At 29.3% G+C, this 20,621-nt stretch overlaps 2 protein-coding genes across 2 annotated transcripts; both read left to right on the top strand.

The window, feature by feature from the left end:
- Positions 1 to 6,439: 6,439 nt before the first annotated feature.
- LOC149511106 (putative polygalacturonase At3g15720) lies at positions 6,440 to 12,934 on the top strand. The gene is made up of 6 exons (XM_089755868.1): positions 6,440 to 7,673; positions 10,176 to 10,418; positions 10,835 to 11,042; positions 11,501 to 11,582; positions 12,451 to 12,559; positions 12,640 to 12,934. Exons 1-6 carry the CDS (start codon positions 7,494 to 7,496, stop codon positions 12,847 to 12,849), a joined length of 1,032 nt encoding a protein of 343 aa, XP_089611994.1. The 5' UTR covers positions 6,440 to 7,493; the 3' UTR covers positions 12,850 to 12,934.
- A 676-nt stretch (positions 12,935 to 13,610) lies between these two features.
- LOC111275444 (putative polygalacturonase At3g15720) lies at positions 13,611 to 18,759 on the top strand. Its single transcript, XM_089755869.1, has 8 exons — positions 13,611 to 15,614; positions 15,758 to 16,029; positions 16,114 to 16,117; positions 16,340 to 16,547; positions 17,005 to 17,086; positions 17,678 to 17,786; positions 17,874 to 17,990; positions 18,073 to 18,759. The coding sequence occupies exons 1-8, from the start codon at positions 15,480 to 15,482 to the stop codon at positions 18,301 to 18,303; spliced, it is 1,158 nt and encodes a 385-aa protein (XP_089611995.1). The 5' UTR covers positions 13,611 to 15,479; the 3' UTR covers positions 18,304 to 18,759.
- The last annotated feature ends 1,862 nt before the right edge of the window (positions 18,760 to 20,621 follow it).

Below are 20,621 nucleotides of genomic sequence, written 5' to 3' on the forward strand. Positions count from 1 at the left end.
TAAAGAATACTTATCAAACCCATCAGTATTAATACCGTCTGTCCCTGGAAGACCTCTTATCCTATATTTGACGGTGCATGAAAAATCAATGGGATGTATTTTAAGGCAACATGATGAAACATGAAAGAAAGAACAGGCCATTTATTACTTGAGCAAAAATTTTATTGATTACGAGTCAAAGTATTCACCATTGGAAAATATATGTTGTGCATTAGCTTGGACGGCTCATCAACTCAGACAATACATGTTGTATCATACTACTTGGCTCATTGTAAAATTAGATCCAATCAAATACATCTTTGAAAAACCTTCATTGTCAGAAAGAATAGCAATATGGCAAGTTTTACTTTTTGAATATGACATTATATATGTGTCCCAAAAGGTAATCAAAGGAAGTTTTATTGCTGAATTTTTTACAAAATGCACTTATGAAGATTATGTGCTTGTGACATTTGATTTTTCAAATAAAGACTTAATGTCTATACTGCACATAGATAAAGAAGAGCATAATAAAGATATATGGAAGATGTATTTTAATGGAGCATCAAATGTTTTGGGGCATGGTATTGGAGTAGTTTTGATATCTCCAGAAGGGGATTACTACCCAATCATTACGAAACTAAATTTTGATTGCACCAATAATATGACAGAATATGAAGTATGTGTTTTGGGTCTTTAAGCTGCTCTTGAAAAAAAAGCTCATGCTTTAAAAGTTTATGGAGACTTTGCCTTGATCATATACCAATTGCAAGGAGAATGGGAAACCAGAGACTTAAAATTGATTTTATACCAAAAGAACATATCAAAATTGATTAAAGAATTTAAGAATATTTGATTTCATCATTTACCTCGAGAAGAGAATCAAATAGCTAATGCAATGGCTACATTGGCAACAATATTCAAATTAAATGAAAATACTGAAATTTAACCCATCAAATACACCTTACGAAAGAAACCAACTCACTGTTCAAATGTTGAAGAAGGAATTAATGGAAAACCATGGTATTTTGACATATTACAATATGTTAAATATCAACAGTACACAGAGCACATATTAAAGAATGATAAGAGAATGTTGAGAAGGTTGACAATGAGTTTTTTTCTAGATGGAAAAATTTTATATAAGAAAAGTTGAGACCAAACACTATTGAGATGTATGAATGCTGTTGAAGCCAAAAAGTTACTAGAAGAAATTCATGGAGGTGTTTATGAAACTTATGCAAATGGTCACATAATGACTAAACAAATAAATAAGAGCAGGATACTATTGGTTGACAATGAAAAAAGATTGCATTAAGTATGCTAGAAAATGCCATAAATATCAAATTCATGCAGACAAGATTCAAGTTCTTCTAACGTCCCTGCATGTTATGTCAACACCTTGGCCTTTCTTTATGTAAGGAATGGATGTGATAGGGCCTATTACACAAAAAACCTAAAATGGACATTGATTCATTTTAGTGGTAATTGATTACTTCACCAAGTGGGTAGATGCAATTTCATATGCCAATGTGACAAGAATGGTGGTTTGTAAGTTCATCAAAAAAGAGATCATATGTCGATATGGCTTTTTAAAAAGGATCATTTCGAATAATGCTCTTAATTTGAATAATAAAATGATGACTGAAGTCTGTGCTCAGTTTAAAATCAAACACCATAAATCAACACCTTATCATCCAAAGATGAATGGGGCAGTTAAAACAACCAATAAGAATATAAAGAGAATTATTAAAAAGATAACAGATGTGTATAAAGATTGGCATGAAAAGCTACCATTTCCATTACATGCTTATTGAACTTTGATTCGTACATCTACGGGAGCTATACCATTTTCATTGGTATATAGGATGGAGGCAGTGTTGCCCATTGAAGTTAAAATTCCTTCCTTGCACTTTCTCATAGAGGTTGAGTTAGAAGAATCTGAGTAGGTTCGCACTCGATATGAACAATTGAATCTCATTGAAGAAAACAGATTAGCTGTACTTTGCCATGACCAACTATATCAAAGAAGAATGATGTGAGCTCATGATAAGAAAGTTCACCCACGATAATTTCACGATGGAGAATTAGTATTGAAAAAGATTTTTCCTAACCAATAGTACCCTCGAAAAAAATGAAATTCTAATTTAGAAGGCTCATATGTTGTGAAAAAAGCTTTTCTGGTGGAGCACTAATCTTGGCAAGAATGGATGGAGATTATCTGCCAAATCCAGTCAATGCCAATATAGTAAAAAAGTATTATGCTTAAAAAAATTTTAAAAAAACAAAATAAATTGAAAAGATATCTAAGTTGAAAACCTGAAATGACAACCTAAATAAAAAAAAAAAAGGGATAATGAATGGAGTGGATCAATCCTCAATATGTGCCAAAAGATCTCAATGGTTTTGGACTAGTTTGGTTTGCTACATTTTTGCAAAGTCAATAGCACCAATCAAGAGTTTTCATAAAAAAATTCATGATGAATTAGTTCATGATGATCTGAATATTTGTTATGTGATTACTTATTGTCCTTGTTATATCCCTTTTGATAATGCATAAAACACTTATCCCTTTTTTCGAATAAAATACCTTTTTATTTATCTTTTCTTTTGTCCCTCTCGTTAAAAAGATAAATGTACAATGTATTATAATTTTCATAAATTCAAAAGATGATGAAAGAATAACAATGACCATAAAAGACACACACATTATTTTAAAAGAGATTTAAAATGATATGCAAAATATTAAAGAGCAAAGGTCAATGAGAATAGTGGCTTATAAGTCATAAAATGGTTGACATGGAACATGGGATATGAAGAGAAATCTTTTTCATCTGAACTTAATCAACTACTGGAATGCGTAAGATTCAAGAAAAGAAAAAAACAAACAAACTTTGAGAAATTTTGAGAATTAAAGAAAAATGACAATTAAAAAAAAAGAGAAAAAATAGGGTCTTTTCATTTGCATAATAAGTGCATTCGCATCATGATCATCATTTATTGCATGGCATTGCAAAAACATGAAAATGTTATTCACACATTCATGTGACACGACAAATGTATGGGTCTAGGACAATCCAAGACCAACAAAAGAAAAAGTCAAAAGTAGAAAAAATGTGAACCCTCTATTTAGAGAAATCTTTCAAATACCATTTCCTCTCAGATTTTAATTTAAAGTTTATTGCCTTTGGTAAAAGTAGCTTTTTAATATTTAAAGTTTGTTGCCTCTAGTCAGAGGAGTTTTTTTTTAATTTTAAGAGCCTTTGGTTAGAGGACTCTATCAAAATTAAGCATGATTTGTAAGATCAAGTAGCATAATCTATAAGTCCTCTCAGATCTTTAATTTAAAGTTTGTTACCTTTGATTAAAAGAGCCATTTAAAGTTCATTGCCTCTGGTCAGAAGAGTCTTTTAACATTTATAGTTTGTTGCCATTGGTTAAAGGAGCTTTTAGATTTAAAGTTTGTTGCTTCTAGTGAGAGAAACTTTTTAAATTTAAAGTTTGTTACCTCTAGTGAAATGAGCTTTTTGAATTTAAAGTTTGTTGCCTTTGGTCATAGGAGTTTTTTTTTTTAATTTCAAAAGCCTCTGGTCAGAGGACTCTATCAAAATTAGGCATGATTTGTAAAACCAAGTGGCATAATCTATAAGTCCTCTCAGAGCTTTAATTTAAAGTTTGTAGCCTTTAGTTAAATAAGCCATTTAAAGTTTGTTACCTCTGGTCAGAGGAGCTTTTTAACATTAAAATTTTGTTGCCTTTGGTTGAAAGAGCTTTTGAAATTTAAAGTTTGTTGCCTCTAATGAAAAGAGCCTTTTAAATTTAAAGTTTGTTGCCTTTAGTTAAAGGAGCTTTTAGAATTTAAAGTTCGTTGCCTCTGGTGAGAGGAGCTTTTTGAATTTAAAGTTTTATAGCCTCTATTTAGATGAGCCTTTCAAATTTTTTTTCAAAAACAAAAAAACTTTATGTTCAATATTTCATTTTTTGTATGTGTTTACCTGAACAAATTGGTGTCTTTTTATCTTTGCTTTATTCCTAATTCTCATAAATAAACAAAGAAAGATAGCTATAGGCACCAATTTTATTCTTTTTTTATTATTATTTAATTTTGTTTATTATAATTATATTATTATAATTATAATTATATTATTATAATTATAATTATAATTATAATTATAATTATTATTATTATTATTCTTTAAAACAAAAGGAAAAAAAGTTTTAAAAAAAGTCTTTGATTTCAACTTTGACAGCCGAAATCAAGCTGCTAGAGTGGTTCAAATTTTTTCCTGACACTACCTAACATGATAGCATGAAATCTGATGACCAAAAGTCACCGAATAAACACCCAAAATTTCCACAAAATGATCCTAAAAGATCTAAGATCTTGAATCTCAGAAGCTCTATAAATAGAGCTAATCTCTACAAGGAATGCATAACAAAAAGAAGAGCAATAAGAGGGAACACACACAATAAAAAAAAATCAACAGCAAACACATAAAAAAAAGTTTTTGAGAATGAAATTCTTGATCTAGGAAGTTGTAGATTTGTTTTTGAAAATTTTGGAATTGGAAAGGTGTTTAAAAAGAGAAAAAGATCATTAGGGAATTTTTGAAATTTTTTTGGATTTTTTTAGGTCGCCAGAACATGGAAAATTTTGAATTTTTCGGCACCAAAATCTAGAAATGTTTGAATTTTTCGGTGACCGTTGAATTTTTTTGTCACCGAAATTTGGAGATCTTTGAATTTTTCAGCGCCATTGAAGTTTTTGGCCATCAGTGCACGGTGAAATCGATCGAAAATTGGGCTCCACGGCGACCGGCATAGGAGTTGAATTTTTTAGAGATAGGAGCTATGGGTAGAGAGAGAAAAGGGAAATGAGAAAATAAAGAAAAAAAAAACTAGAAACAGGCCTTTTATAGGCCCTTCAAAACGAGGTCGTTTTGGACGTCTGGATCAAACTCGACCCACGCAGGATTCGCGCGTCGACCCGACCCGTTTCGTAGGTTTTTTCTTTTCTTTTTCTTTTTATTTTTTGTTTTGATTTTTATGTTATTTTTTATGATGTTATTATTATTATTATTATTATTATTATTATTATTATTATTATTTTATATTATTATTGGTAATAATTTAAAAAAAACAAATAAATAAATAGAATAAAAAATAAAATTGAAATAAAATAAAGACCTAAAAAAATATAAATAAAAAATTTAATAATAATAACTATTTAAAGGAAATAAATTTTATTACAAGCAAAAATATTATTTAAATTTCACTAAAGTGTTGGGATAATTTAAAATTATAATTTTTGCTAAAAAATAAATAAAAATTGTTAAACAAAAAATAAATTGTTTAAATGAATCTTTTAAATGTAATTTTTAGAGAAAGCTAAAAGAGTTTAGTTTTCTTTAATTATTGCAATGTAAAAATAATTTTTTGAATTTCACCATAGAATTGGGATAATCCAAAATTATTTTCACTAAAATAAAGATTGATTTAAACAATGTAAAACAATAATAAAAAATAAAATTAATAATAATTGATATCTTGAATTTTTTAAAAATATATATATATAATTAAAAGAGTTCGATTTTCTTTAAACAATATATTAATATTTAGATTTCACCGGTGAGTGAGGATAATCTAAATTTTTTTTATAAAAAAAATATAATTAAAGAATAAATAATAAAATTTTTAAAAATAATCATAATAAAGATTAATTAATTAATTCCTTTAATTATAAAAAAAATGATTTTATTTAGGATCTTACCAAAATTAAGATAATCTTAAAACTTGTTCAAAATTTGTTAGGATTTCACCGAAGAGTCGGGTAATCTTAAAATTTGTTTAATAAATTTTGGGAACTTACCAAAGAGTTGGGATGTTTTTAAAATTTTAAAAAAAAATAATTAAAATCTTATGATGAAATTTTGAGAATTTTGTGAATAGTCAATTTTCTTGAAATATTTTCTAAATAATGATTTTCTATAAATTCCACCAAAGCGTTGGAGAATTTATAGAATACGGAATAATAATAATAATGTTAATTTCGTAATAGAGAAAAATATTTTAAAATAAATTTTAAGAAATTAAACTTAAATAAAAAAGACCATGTTATCAAAATTATAGGATTACGCATGTTTAAATGATACCGTTCTTTGAACGGACAATGTGAAGGTGCTAATACATTCTTCACTTGTAACCGTATTCCTAGACCTAGTCCTGATTAGTTAGACCTAAACTTTTTTTAGTAAATTTTAATTAATTTTAAAATTTTTTTACTAAAAAATAATATTTTTTGTTGCCAATCACATCTTATAAAAAGATTGGTGGCGACTCCAAAAATTTTCATCAAGTCTAACGATCAAGTTCCCTTGGTCGAAAAATCGTTCTGACAATAATTTTGTTTCATTCATCGACTTAAGCCTTTGAAAACATTGGAATATCGATTGGGGCAATGCTTTGGTAATTAAATTTTTGGCTTTTCTCTGCATCTTCTTCTATTAACTCTTCATTTGGATGGTAAGTGAGAAGGATTCTCATCGCACAATCACGTTGTTTTGAGACCGGATATTTAGGAGTTCAGTGTCAAAACAATGTGATGATGGGCTAGGAATCCCTTCCCATCTACAAAAGAAACATAAGTTACTGGGATGTGAAATTAAGCTAATTTGAGATTTCACTCGCCAATGTTGTTCGGAAAGACAAAATTTGGGGCATCCTTTTGAATTTGCACGGACATATTGCTTCAACAATTTTTTCATCATCGAATAACAGGTGATGATACTATCTCTATACTGAAGATTACAATTAAAACATTAAAAAAAAAAAGTAAATTTGCGGGCCTGGCCATGGTGTAAAGCAGGAGATTTTCTGCACAAAAATAAATACTAGTTAATAAGAATCTTTCTTCAGAAACTTATGCTCCTAAAACGGATTAGGATTCCTTTTCGGGAAACAAACAAATTAATATGCTTTTAATGAAACAGATAAGCACATTCTAATTCCAGTTCAGACAAGCTCAAGAATCTATTTGCATTAAATTCTTCAAAATGTACCATATTAAACTAAGCAGCACTTCATGAGCCCTTATGTCCTTGAAACTTATAATCAAATTTTATTGGTCATATACTAAAAAAGAGTGAACCCAAACATTTTCATCTATTAATTGGTTTATACCTTCTAGAAGAGATGTTTGGAAATTTTTGGAAAGTCAATGAACCCTCCACCAAAGAACATTATCTGTCCCTGTATGTTAATTAATAAGCACAAAGAAATTACCTTATATTTGAGCTTTCCTGAGAATATAAAAGAAAGATAACATGCTTGGTTTATAATGGGTATATAGTAACGGACCGTGCAAAACTTCAATTTGTTGCTTTATGAAATGGTAAGAATTCTGTGTCTTCCTGGTTTCAGAACTCTTCCATATTTTTCTTGTGGCATGAAAAAGTAGGGTAGCCTTCCAACATTACTGCATATTTCTTCAGTACTCCTTTACCTACTGTTGCATTATGTCAACAATATTTTTGCAGGATTGGAATCACACATTTCAGCTGGTTTTGTGGTTGCTGATTTTGAGATCAAGCAGTGTATTTTCTCAGCTTATTAACGTTATGAAATATGGAGCTGTTGGAGATGGACTGACTGATGATTCCCAAGTACATTTCCTTGAAATATATTCACACACACGAGCTTTTTGTTTTTAATTTTTTGGATAATTTATTTACTGCTTCCGTCCCTTTTTTTTTCATTTTTTTATTGAAATGTCTCAAAACTATATTTTTTAACACCTAAATTCTTATGTTTTTATATTCTAAAATTATTTTTCATTATTTTTCAATTATTTATATTAAAAATCACGAAACATCAACTTTATTAAAAATTAAATTTGTAGCTTGGAATAGGAAAAAATATTACAGTTGTTGAAATTTAAACTCTAAACTTATTATATGTTAGTTCTTAACAATGGTTTATTTGAACCAATTAAACTAAACTTCAAATTTATTATATAATAATTTATGTAAATATTTTAAAATAATTTATTAGAATTAATATTATAAAAATTTTAAATATTAGTGAAGTTAATAACATGTAATCAGTATTTTCGTGGTTATTTATAAATTTAATTTATTATTACATTGACAGTTACCTCAATATTTTTAATTTTTATTTAATATTCATTATATTTGATAAAACCAAAATCATTAATCAATCACAAAAAAATGTAATCCACACTTTCAAAGACTCGTGGTATTATATACATAATATCATCATATCAAATTAGTAGATATCCTATTATATCATACTATTTAGGACCACGGGGTTATATTATCTTATTATTGTAATATAAAAAAGTAAGTGATAAAAAGTTATAAAATAAAAAAAGGGATAATTAAAAACATAATCAATAATACTAAACTTGAGAAGTTGAAACTGACAAAGAAAAAGGCAGCAAACAATAAAAAAATCACAAATAAGCCATAAAGTCAATAAAAAAAAAAAAAAAAGAAACAACTATCTTAGTTATTCTTTGTACCAAAACATTTTTGTTGTCTAAAAGAACATTATGAAATAATTATATAAGTATCAAATCATGCTAGGCTTGGAATTCGGAGCATTATAGTATGCCAAATCATGAGAAATCACTAAATTGAGAAAATCCTTTGTTATGTAACTTACGTTTTGATTTGCCTACATCTTTCTACCGTTTCTAATTACTTAGTGAGAATTAAATTTATTTTAATTTATATCAATTTGTCATTTGAGAAAAGAAGATTTGGACCTTATATAATGTTTTAAATATGGAATCAGGCATTAATCACTGAACTAATTGTTCAAATGTAAAAAATGTAATTTTTTTACGAAATATTTATTAAAATATTTTAAAGTTACAAAATATACATCTTATTTTATAAATGGAATAAAGAGAGTATATTGTTTAGAAGAACATATTACTTATAATTATCTACAATTATTGTGGTAAAAATTAATCAATTGTAATTTAGTATTTGTAAAATTCACAAAAAATGATGTAAAATTCACAATTTTAAATAGTAGATATTGGCTAATGGACCTGCTCATGGGTCGAGTGGTTCGCCTGAATCTGAAAACTTGTTTAAAATTTTAAAAGGTTTGGACAAAATATTAAATCCGTTAAAAAGATCTAAACAAATAAATAAAATCTGATAAAAAAATAAGGTTAGACTTGAATTTGAATATTAAGTCCATTAAAAGAGTGTGGACAAATAAATAAAATCTAATAAAAAATAAGGTCAAGCTTGAGTTTCATTATTTAAGGTTTATGCTCAATCCTACCCAACTCGAAAATAAAAAAATATTTTTATTATAATGAAATAAGGTCTATTTGGTTTTTTTTTTTTATGATGGACAAAGCCTATTTACTTTATTACTTATAATATAAGATAAAATCCAATTTTTTTATGCAAAATATTTTTAAAAAAATTATCTAATTTAAAATTGTATTCAACAAAATTAAATTAGATCCAAGTCCAAATTATTCATATATTCAATTAAAATTAATTAAATTAATAATTTACTAAAAAAATGAAAAACTTATTTTTAAAATTTTAATACTAATGCTTTGAGCAAACTTAAGCTTTATTATTACATAAATGAACTTGAGCAGAAAATAGGGTCCAAAAGATCAAGTTGGACTTAAATTTATATAAAATACTGAAATATCATGCTCAACTCAACCCGAACCTGACCCATAAACAGTTCTATTGGCTAATCAAGGATTGTAATAAAGAGTCATAAATATATAATAGTCTCCTATGGACCAACAAGTAAGATCACGTTCAATATAATATCTACATTATAGTTTTTGCTTTCAAATTTTCATTAACTTCAAAAGCAAATCACCGATAATTTGTCTTCATCCAAATTATAGCTGCGCAAATTAATTAACATTTTATTTGGATTGGTGAAAAATGTGCGAAAGGCTTTTATTAAGGCATGGGAGGTAGTTTGTGGAGAGAGATCGAGCATGCCTGTCCTCAATGTACCAAAAGGGAGGAAGTTCTTGCTCAAGCCCTTGCAATTTGGAGGTCCATGCAACTCACCGAACGTCCATTTTCGGGTATAAAATTGTTAGAATTAGAATTTTAATTATTAAAATTAAGAGTTTAACATTTTATCAATAGATTATGTAACTATTAACATGAATTATATAGCCTCTTCGAATCCTATATTTAATGCAACCGAATCAAAACTTTGTAAAAAATGTTGGTAATGGATTTCAGATTGGAGGAAAAATTATTGCACCAAGGAAACTATCAGATTGGAGAGGCCATGACATTTCGAGGTGGCTTTCCTTTCGAAATATAAACGGACTTATTGTTGATGGAAATGGCACAATTGACGGTCGAGGTGTTATTTGGTGGAAGTCTGCCAAAGATGCGACTGGAATACCTACGGTAAGTTGCATCTTTCTTGCCTTATAATTTCTTTTTTCTACTAAAATGAAAACTTAAGTATTTGATTTAATAGATAATATTTGAAACTATCAAGAATTAATTCTAAATTATTAAAAAAATTCAACATTTTATTAACGGATTATATGGTTATTGGTAACTCAATAATAAATTTAAGTGTATATATATATATTGTTGTTTAAAGGTTAAAAATCTAAATGTTATATCCAATATTTTTAAATATATAATGCTTGTCACACGTGCAAATTGCACAAAAAAAAGAAACTAGTAGAAAAAAATATATATATCCCCTTCCATTAAATGGACTGATTCATTATATAGAATATACGTTGAATTTTTCTATTCTCGTATATGTTCAATAAATTTTAACATGTTGATGATGGATCTGATGATAATAGGCATTGGCATTTTCCTCATGCGATAACCTTAAACTCAGTGGATTAACACATATCAACAGCCCTAGAAGTCATATCTCAATAAATTCATGCACAAATGCAGCCATCTCAAATCTACATATAATCGCCCCAGAAACTAGTCATAATACTGATGGCATCGACATTTCTTCTTCATCCCATGTTCAAATTCGCAATTGTTTTATTGGAACAGGTAAATTTTCTTTTTTAATTTCGCCTGAATCCTTATAATCTTAAATTTTCTTTATGTTTCTTTTCTCTCTTCTTGATTTGAACGAAATTTTTATTTTTTACTGTTCACCTATTTTTATTGTCCTTAATTAATAACTTCAACAGGGTTTAGGGATTTTTTATTATTTATTTTGGTTTACTATATTAAATTTTTGATTTTTTAAAAATTGATGTTTCATGATGTTTAATTAATTCTAAGAGTTAAAAAAATCATGAAAACAAGTTTGAAATATATAAAATATGAGAGTATTAGGTGTTTTAAAAAAAAGTTTTGAGACAAAATATGAATAAAGAAAATGAAATGGAGGAATTAGAATATTTTTCTTCCGAATTAATCATGTCAATGCTTTTTTTTTTATTACTTTTCTCCTTTTTTTTTTTTTCTTAATTTGGATATAAACTTTTGCTGCATGATTTCAGGTGATGATTGCATTGCAATTAACTCAGGCTGCAGTAATATCAGCATTTCTGGGGTGGTCTGTGGGCCAGGCCATGGTATAAGGTTCGTCATTAATTAATTAATTAATTAACCCTCTTAAAATTTTTATTTGGGTGATATAATTTTTAAGTTTATTTGTTAATATAACTGTTGGAGTTTTTTAATTTTATAAGTGAAATTAAGATATCGATAAGTATTTTTTATATTAATTTTTTAATTATAATTTTAATATGCTCTATGAAATATGTGTTACTTTATTAATTTTTATTAACAATGACTAAGATAAAATTTTTAAATATAGCAATAATAATTTTAAGAAAATTTCTTAAGTATTTTAGCTTGTTTTTTGTAATTTATTAGTTCTATGATGAATGAATTTAAAAAAAAAAGATTAATATATTAAATAGTCCATAAACTATAATGAAATATTTAATATGATTTTTAATTTTTAAAAATCTCTAATTTAGTGCATGAATTATGAATATTTTAACACATAACGATGACTAACTCTAAATGATAACACATAGTTGAGAAGCAATCTTACAAATATCATATTATAATTAATAGATTTATAGTTTAGATATCATATTTTAAAGTTGAGAGATTAAATAGAATATTTCTTTATAGTTCAAAAACCGTTGAGATATTAACCCAAAAAATAAAATCTAGGGACTCTTAAAGTTGCCCTTTAGTTTAACATATATGCTTCCGATAATAAGATTGAAAACTGAAAAGATTAGGTTTAATTAAGCAAATAAAGTAGTCTATAGATTTTGCCGTTTTAATTTTGCCTGGGAAAGTAAAATCTCAAACACTGAATTTTCCTAGGAGTTGTTGGAAAAGCTAGTTGTAATGAAATTAAACAACATACATATATTTGTCCTTTGCTAAGTGAAAAAATCAATTAATTCCCAGAAGAATTTCTTCTCAGTGTTGGAAGCCTAGGTAAGGGCGGGGCGGATGCACAAGTGCAAGATATACGTGTAGAACACTGTATTTTCAATGGAACCCTAAATGGAGCAAGGATCAAAACGTGGCAGGTAATTAAGCTTACGTTTTTTTTTTTTTTCAATTCAATACAAATCTCATTTTCTTCGACCATGTACTTGGCTGCGTCCAGGGAGGGCATGGATTTGCCAGGAAGATCATGTTCAGAAACATAACTCTCATCAATGGCTATAACCCCATCATCATTGACCAGTACTATTGTTTACCTGGTACAACCTGCCAAAATCAGGTAGGAAGTGCTAGCTATCCACTTTTTTCTACTATTGGGTTTTCACTAATCATGGTTTTGATTTTCTGCATTGTTAAAGAAATCGGCTGTTAACCTAAGCGGTATTTCATTCATGGGGTTTCGTGGGACATCCTTGAGCAACGACGCAATCAAGCTAAGTTGCAGTAAGAGCGTTGGTTGCACCAACATTTTATTAGATCACATCAACATAAAATCAGCTGTTAGGGGCACGACTGTTTATTCCTCTTGCATCAATGCTCATGGCAGATACATGGATTCATTCCCCAAAGTAGATTGTTTGTTACCCTGAAACTGTTTCTATTTTATTGTGCATTTACTTTTAAGAAACAAATAAATCTGTTGGAAATGGAACAGAGAAAGTTGATGCTTTCTTATGGATATTATAGTAACCCATTTTATTCGGATCTTTTGAATTATTTTTTAAAATAATTTGTGTTGAATTACTAGAGCAATCCCTTTGAGTTTCATTCGTTTTAATTTTAATCAAGAAAAAATCAGAAAATTAACGAAAATAAAAAAAATCCGAACTGAAATCTAATAAAAGGAACGATCAGATTAAATTTGGAAAGGTCAAAGTTTGAGAAGCAAGAAGGAAACCAAACAATTTTAGAAAAAAGCTTAAAGGCAAAGTAAAAATAAAAAGGAAAGAGAAAATCATAATCATATCTGTGTTGGCTTATCCGATTTCTCCAATCCTCTGTTTCAATTAAACCCTAAGATTTTTTGGACTATGAACCTTATAAAAAACAGCCATAATCAGCAAGCAATCACACAACAATCAAAGCCGCAAAAATAAAACAATTAACACAGAAGTAAACAATTTTCACCAAAAAGGAAAAATCACTAAGAAAATTATTATTATTATTATTGTTATTATTATCATTGATAAATTCTACCGTGATCTTCCAAATTCACGTAGGAAAACGGTAATTAAGGCACAGAAGAAGCCTTTTGATCAATTAAAATTATTACATGTATGGAGCTTGTAAGATTACAACCTGTTTTTATCAGGTTGTAAGCCTTAGACAACATTCAGTTGGCATCGGTAAGTCGAGAAAGCCAATTGATTTCTAACTGCAACAACGCCTTTGGACAGAATAGATGAATTATGGAGCCAAAATCCTGTCTCCAGAATATAATTTGAGGGACACTGTGGTTTATATATAACAGCAAGCCAGATACATCATCATTCAAATAACGTAATATTGTATCATTACTTAAACCTTGGAAAACATTGGAAAATCAATTGGGACAATGCTTTGATAATTAAATTTTTGGCTTTTCTCTGCAACTTAACTTCTTTTGTTAAGGCTTCATGTAGATGGTGGATAGGAAGGATTTTCACCGTGTCCTTGCATCATTTTGAGACTAGATGTTTAGTAATTCAATCTCGAAACGACGTGATGGTGGGATGGGAAATTAAGGCAACTTGAGATTTCACTCATCGATCTTGTTTGGAAAGACAAAAATTGAGTTATCATATTAGATTTATACGAACACATTGCTTCAACAATGTTTTCATCATTAAATAAATTCTAGGTAAGAACAACCTCTCTGCAGGAACTTGTGTTTGATAATATCCAACTCCAAGTTTTTAAAACTGATTAGGATTCCTTTTCGAGAAACGAACAAATTAATATGCTTTTAATGAAACAGATAGTAATTCCACATCAGACAAACTCGAGAATACATTGCATTAAATACTTCAAATTATACTAAATTAAGCTAAGCAACACTTCATGAGGAATTCTGCGGAAGGAAAGGATCATTTTGCCATTTGAAACTTGGGTTTGGCTTCAGCCCCTTGTTTTGTTCATTATTTGTTAACACATTCATCATCACCATTCAAATGTATAAAATTCACCTAAAAATGGTAAAAGTCATACTTGTGAGTGATGATTAAAATTGAATGGAAGGGAAACTGTCCTTGAAACTTATAATCAGATCGATTTTATTAATCAAGAATACTAAAAAAATGAGTATTCTAACATTTGACGCAATGATTGATCCATGATCTCTTTGCTCAAATAGCAAAGTTATATTCCTCCCAAGGAATTCTCCTCAAACAGAAAAATATATATTAAAAAGGACTTCAACATGGTTTCATTTATTACTACAGACAGCATCCAGAAGAAATGAAGTTACATTTGGAAAGTCATTGAACTCTCCAATCTGTATGTTATAATTTATTGATTATATTTGATTATTCCTGAGAAAATAAATGAAAGACAACATGCATGTTTATAAAGGGTATATAGTAAGGGACAGTGCAAAACTTCAATTTGTTGCTTTGTGAAATGGTAAGAATTCTGAGTCTTTCTGAGATAAGAACTCTTCCATATTTTTCTTGTGACACAGAAAGTAGGTTAGCCTTCTAACAGTGCATAATTCAGCACTAATCTACTAACGTAATGCTGTTGCAATATTACAATAGAATTTGTTTTTGTTTGTTAATATTTTTGCAGGATTGGAATCACTCATTCCGGCTGGTTTTATGGTTGCTGATTTTGAGATCAAGCAGGGTATTTTCTCAGCTTATTAACGTCATGGATTATGGAGCTGTTGGAGATGGAATGACAGATGATTCCCAAGTACATTTATATTAACCCTTTATATTTTTGTGTGCAAAGTTTAATTATTTTTGTGTGCATGTATTTAATTAACATTTTATTCGGATTGTTGCAAAATGTGCGAAGGCTTTTATGAAGGCATGGATTGTAGTTTGTGGAGCGAGATCGAGCATGCCTGTCCTCAATGTACCAACAGGGAGGAAGTTCTTGCTCAAGCCCTCCCAATTTGGAGGTCCATGCAACTCACCTAATGTCCATTTCCAGGTATAAATCTTTTATAATATTTAACAATAAATTATATTCTCTTTTGTGTATTCGAGATTATTAGGATTTGAATTTTAATTATTAAAATTAAGAATTTAATATTTTATTAATAAATCATATGGCTGTTAACGTGAACTATATAACCTCTTCGAAACCTATATTTAATGCAATTGAATCAAAACTTTGTCAAAAGTGTTGGTAATGGATTTCAGGTTGGAGGAACAATTGTTGGTCCAAGTAAACTATCAGATTGGAGAGGCCATGATATTTCGAGATGGCTTTCCTTTCGAAATGTAAACGGACTAATTGTTGATGGAAATGGTCTAATTGACGGCCAAGGAGCTATTTGGTGGAAGTCTGCTGAAGAAGGGAAACCAAGACCTCTGGTACGTTGCATCTTTCTCTCATTATTAAATTTGCACATTTAAATAAATAGATGATGCCTTAAAACTCTTTTTAGAATCATTCTAATGTACAATTTAAACTCATAATATGCCTGAAGTCGTGTTTGATTAAAAACCAGTAATATTATATTACTAATTATATTACTTTCAGGTAGGGTTGTAGCAAATTAAATTACCATCTTTTGTTTTTTGACTTTTGAATTAAATGGACTATTAAATGGACTGATTCATTATAAAGTTTATATGTTCAATTTTTCTATACTCGTATATGTTTAATAGATTTTGACGTATAATGATTTTTGTTGATGAATCTAATGATACCAGGCATTGGGATTTTCCTCGTGCAATAATCTTAAACTCAGTGGATTAACACACATCAACAGTCCTAGAAGCCATATCTCAATAGATTCATGCACAAATATAACCATCACAAATCTTCACATAATCGCTCCAAAAACAAGCCCTAATACTGATGGCCTTGACATCTCTTCTTCATCCAATGTTCAAATTCAAGATTGTTATATTGGAACAGGTACATTCTTTTTTAAATTTGCCTAAATTCTTATGATTTTAACCTTTTTCTATGTTTCTTTTCTTTTGTTCTTAATTTGAACGAATATTTCTATTTTGTACTTTTCTTCTCTATTTTTGTCCTTCATTATTAGCTTCAATGGTGTTTAGGGAGATTTGTTATTTTGTTGTTGGGTTTATTATATTAAAATTTTATTTTTTTAAAAAAAATTGACATTTCATGATTTTTAATTTTAAAAAGTAAAAAAAATATGAAAAAATTATTGAAATATAGAAAATATGAGAATATTAAGTGCTTAAAAAAAGATAGTTTTGAATCATTAATAAATATGAATAAAGAAAATGAAATGGAGGAAATAATATTTTTCTTCTCAAATTAATCATGTAAATTCTTGTTTTTTGGTTTTCTCCTTTTTTTTTTTTAAATTTGGATTCAAACTTTCGTTGTATGATTTTAGGTGATGATTGTATTGCAATTAACTCGGGCTGCAATAATATCAACATTTCTGGCGTGGACTGTGGGCCAGGCCATGGTATAAGGTTTGTCATTAATTAATTAACCCTTTTAAAATATTTATTTGTTTAATATTTTCTTAGAGGTCGGTTTTAGGTGGATTTTTTTTTTTTTAACTTCACAAGTTAAAGATAAATATTTTTTTATTGTATTCCTTTTTAATTATAATTTTAATTTTAATAAATCTCATGAGATATGCATTACCGATTAACTTTTATTGACTGTGAATAAGATACTTTTTTATTTTGATATAATAATAATATTTATAAAAAGTTTCTTAAGGGATTTTGCCGTGTTTGTAATTTATTAATTGAATGAAATTTTCTTTTTAAAAAATAAAAACTAGGAACTCTTAAAATTGCCTTTTAACATATATATGCCTCAAATTATAAGATTGAAAACTGAAAAGATTTTTTTTTTAAATGAAAAAAGATTATGTTTAATTATATCTATTATATTTATTAATTCAAGCAGATCAAGTAGTCTATATGTTTTTAATTTTTAATTTGTATAGATGGTTTCTAGTTTTGAAGTTTATAAGCTAATTCAATTAAAAATCTCAAACACGCTTTGCTAAATGAAAAAATCAATAAATTCCAATAAGGATTTCTTCTTAGTGTTGGAAGCTTAGGAGAAGGCGGGGCAATGGCGGAAGTGGAAGATATACGTGTAGAAAACTGTACTTTCAATGGTACCCAAAATGGAGCAAGGATCAAAACATGGCAGGTAATTGAAGATTAAGCTCATTCCTTTTCCATAATTCAATTCAATTCACATCTCATTTTCTTCGACCATGCACTTGGTTGTGTCCAGGGAGGGTCTGGATTTGCCAGGAAAATCGTCTTCACAAATATAACTCTCATCAATGCTTATAATCCCATCATCATTGACCAGTACTATTGTTCGCCTGGTAAAACCTGCCAAAATCAGGTACGAAGTACTAGCTATCCACCTCTTTCTTCTATTGTGTTTTCTCTAATAAGATTGGTTTTGATTCTCTGCGTTGTTAAAGGAATCGGCTGTTAAGCTAAGTGATATTTCATTCATGGGGTTTCGAGGAACATCTTTGAGCGACGACGCAATCAATCTAAGTTGCAGTAAGAGCGTTGGTTGCACCAACATTTTATTAGATCACATCAACATAACCTCAGCTGTTCCCGGCGAGATTGTTTATTCCTCTTGCATCAATGCTCATGGCAGATGCATTGATTCCATCCCCAAAGTAGATTGTTTGCTACCCTGAAACTGTTTTTTATTATATTATTGCTCATCTGCTTTTAAGATGGTTAGAAACGGAACAGTGAATGTTGTTATTGCTTTTCTTATGGATATTATATTAGATACCCATTTTGTCCGAGATCTTCTGAATTATTTTTTAAATAATTTAAGTTGAATTATTAGATCAATTCTTTTAATGAGCTTAATTTTATTTAATTTTAATTTGGATTTTAAAATTATATTTGATTTTCATAACTCATAGTCAAATTTTATTAAATCGGCTTAAAACTCAATTTTGAAATCTAAAATTTAATTTCGTAAGTTTCGAGCTTTACTTTCAAGCTTAGAATTTGCTTTTGAACGTTGAGATGCACTTTTGGATCATTTAATTATTAATTGGGTGTTAATTTTGTTTTTCAATTCATAATTGGACTTTGAATCCAAGTAAAAAAAAATGCCCGAGAAAACTTAAACCAAATTAGGGAGGTGTTGGATATAAGAGGAAGATCTCATTCGAGAAAACTAGGTTCATCCGACCTGGTAGCCCTATTATTATCGACCAGTATTGTTATCCCAGTAGAGTGAATTGTAAAAACGAGGTGAGTAAACTCGAATCAAAATGAAAAATCTAGTTGCTCTAACTCCTAATCATTTTCCTTGAGGTCTTCATATCTAATATATATATATATATATATATATATGTAGACACCCAATTGGGTCCGGGCCCAGATCAATTGGGCCTGGCCCAAATGGGTAAGGCCCATTTCAATCCTATGTTTTTTTTTGTTGTATTTTATGTATTTTATTATTATTATTATTATGTATATCTTTGTTTATTTATTTTTATTTAGATTAGATTTATATGTATATTATTTATATAGTTATATATTTATTATTATTATTATTATTATTATTATTATTATTTTTGTAAGATATTTTTGGGTTTATCTTATTTTATTATTATTATTTTTTTAAATTATCTGTTCTGATTTTTTCCTGATTATCAGATATTTTTTTTACTATAATATCTTTTTATTTATCTGTTCTAATTATCTATTATTTTTTTATATTTATTTGATTTTTTTTGGAAGGTTGAGATTGAAGCTGAAGAATCCTACTGGGAGTGGGGATTCAATCTAAAGAGTCCAATTGGATTCAAAGACTGAATCCCCGTCCAAGGAGGAGTTGGGATTGATCAGAAACTCCTGATCAATCCCTATATAAAGCACCTCCTGGAACAGTTGGAAAACACACAGAAAACAGTCAGCTAGAGCTACTGATTTGAGAAGCAAAGGCGTAGGGAAGAGTATAGAAGGCTAGGAAAAGGTTTAGGAGAGTTCCAGAAATTATCAGAAATTTTTTTGGGGATTTTTCGAAATTTTTTTTTTCTGGGAGTTTCTGGAAAATTCCAGTTTCCGGTTGAATTTTCCGGCCAAACTTGAAGTTTCCGGCTAAAATTCCGGCCAACATTGAAGTTTCCGGCGAACTGCCCAGTTTCCGACGAAGAATCCCAGAAACCGGCAAAGAATCCCAGAAACCGGTGAATTTCCGGCCAACTTCCGGCGAAAAAACCCAGATTCCGGCGAAAATTTCTAGAATCCGGTGAATCTTCCACCGGAGTTCTTCGGTTTTTTAGAGAGAAGGGAGAGAAAAGGGAAGGAAGAGAGAGAGGGGAGAGGAGCGTTCTGCCGAAAAACGGAAGAAGGTGCCTTTTATACCCTCCCAAAACGACGTCGTTTTGGCTTTAAGTTAATCAGAGGATCCGCGCGTTTTGCCGAACCCGACCCGACCCGAGCGTCGACCCGATTCTGACCCGCGCGTGCCCAGCCCCCCTCCGAGCCGAGCCGAGCCGAGCCGTTCTTCCCGAGCCGCTTCTCCGAGCCGTTTTCTCTTCCTTGAGCCGAGCCGAGCCGAGCCGCAATCCGTGCCGCTCCAGGTTTTTTTTTTTTTTTTTTTTTTTTTTTTTTACTTTGATTTTGATCTTGATTTTTTTTTTCTTTTTTCTTTAATTAATCCGACGACGGAGCCTCTACAAGTGAAACAGTAGTTTTTCTTGCATACTCTTGAGGTGAGGGAATTTTCTCAATTTTCTGCTAAAAGTATTAGAGTTAATTGAGAATAATTTCCAATAATTAATTGGATGATTTTGTTTTTTCTTTAATAAATCCGACGACGGAGCCCCTGCAAGTGAAACAGTAGTTTTTCTTGCATACTCCTGAGGTGAGGGAATTTTCTCAATTTTCTGCTAAAAGTATTAGAGTCAATTGAGAATAATTTCCAACAACTAATTACTTGGTAAAATTTTAAGGCTTTTGGATAACACAAATTTAAGCTGGTACCATC

Source organism: Durio zibethinus, chromosome 26 (assembly GCF_047325235.1).
Source record: "Durio zibethinus cultivar Kanyao isolate XHJ-2024 chromosome 26, ASM4732523v1, whole genome shotgun sequence".
Lineage (NCBI taxonomy): Eukaryota > Viridiplantae > Streptophyta > Magnoliopsida > Malvales > Malvaceae > Durio > Durio zibethinus.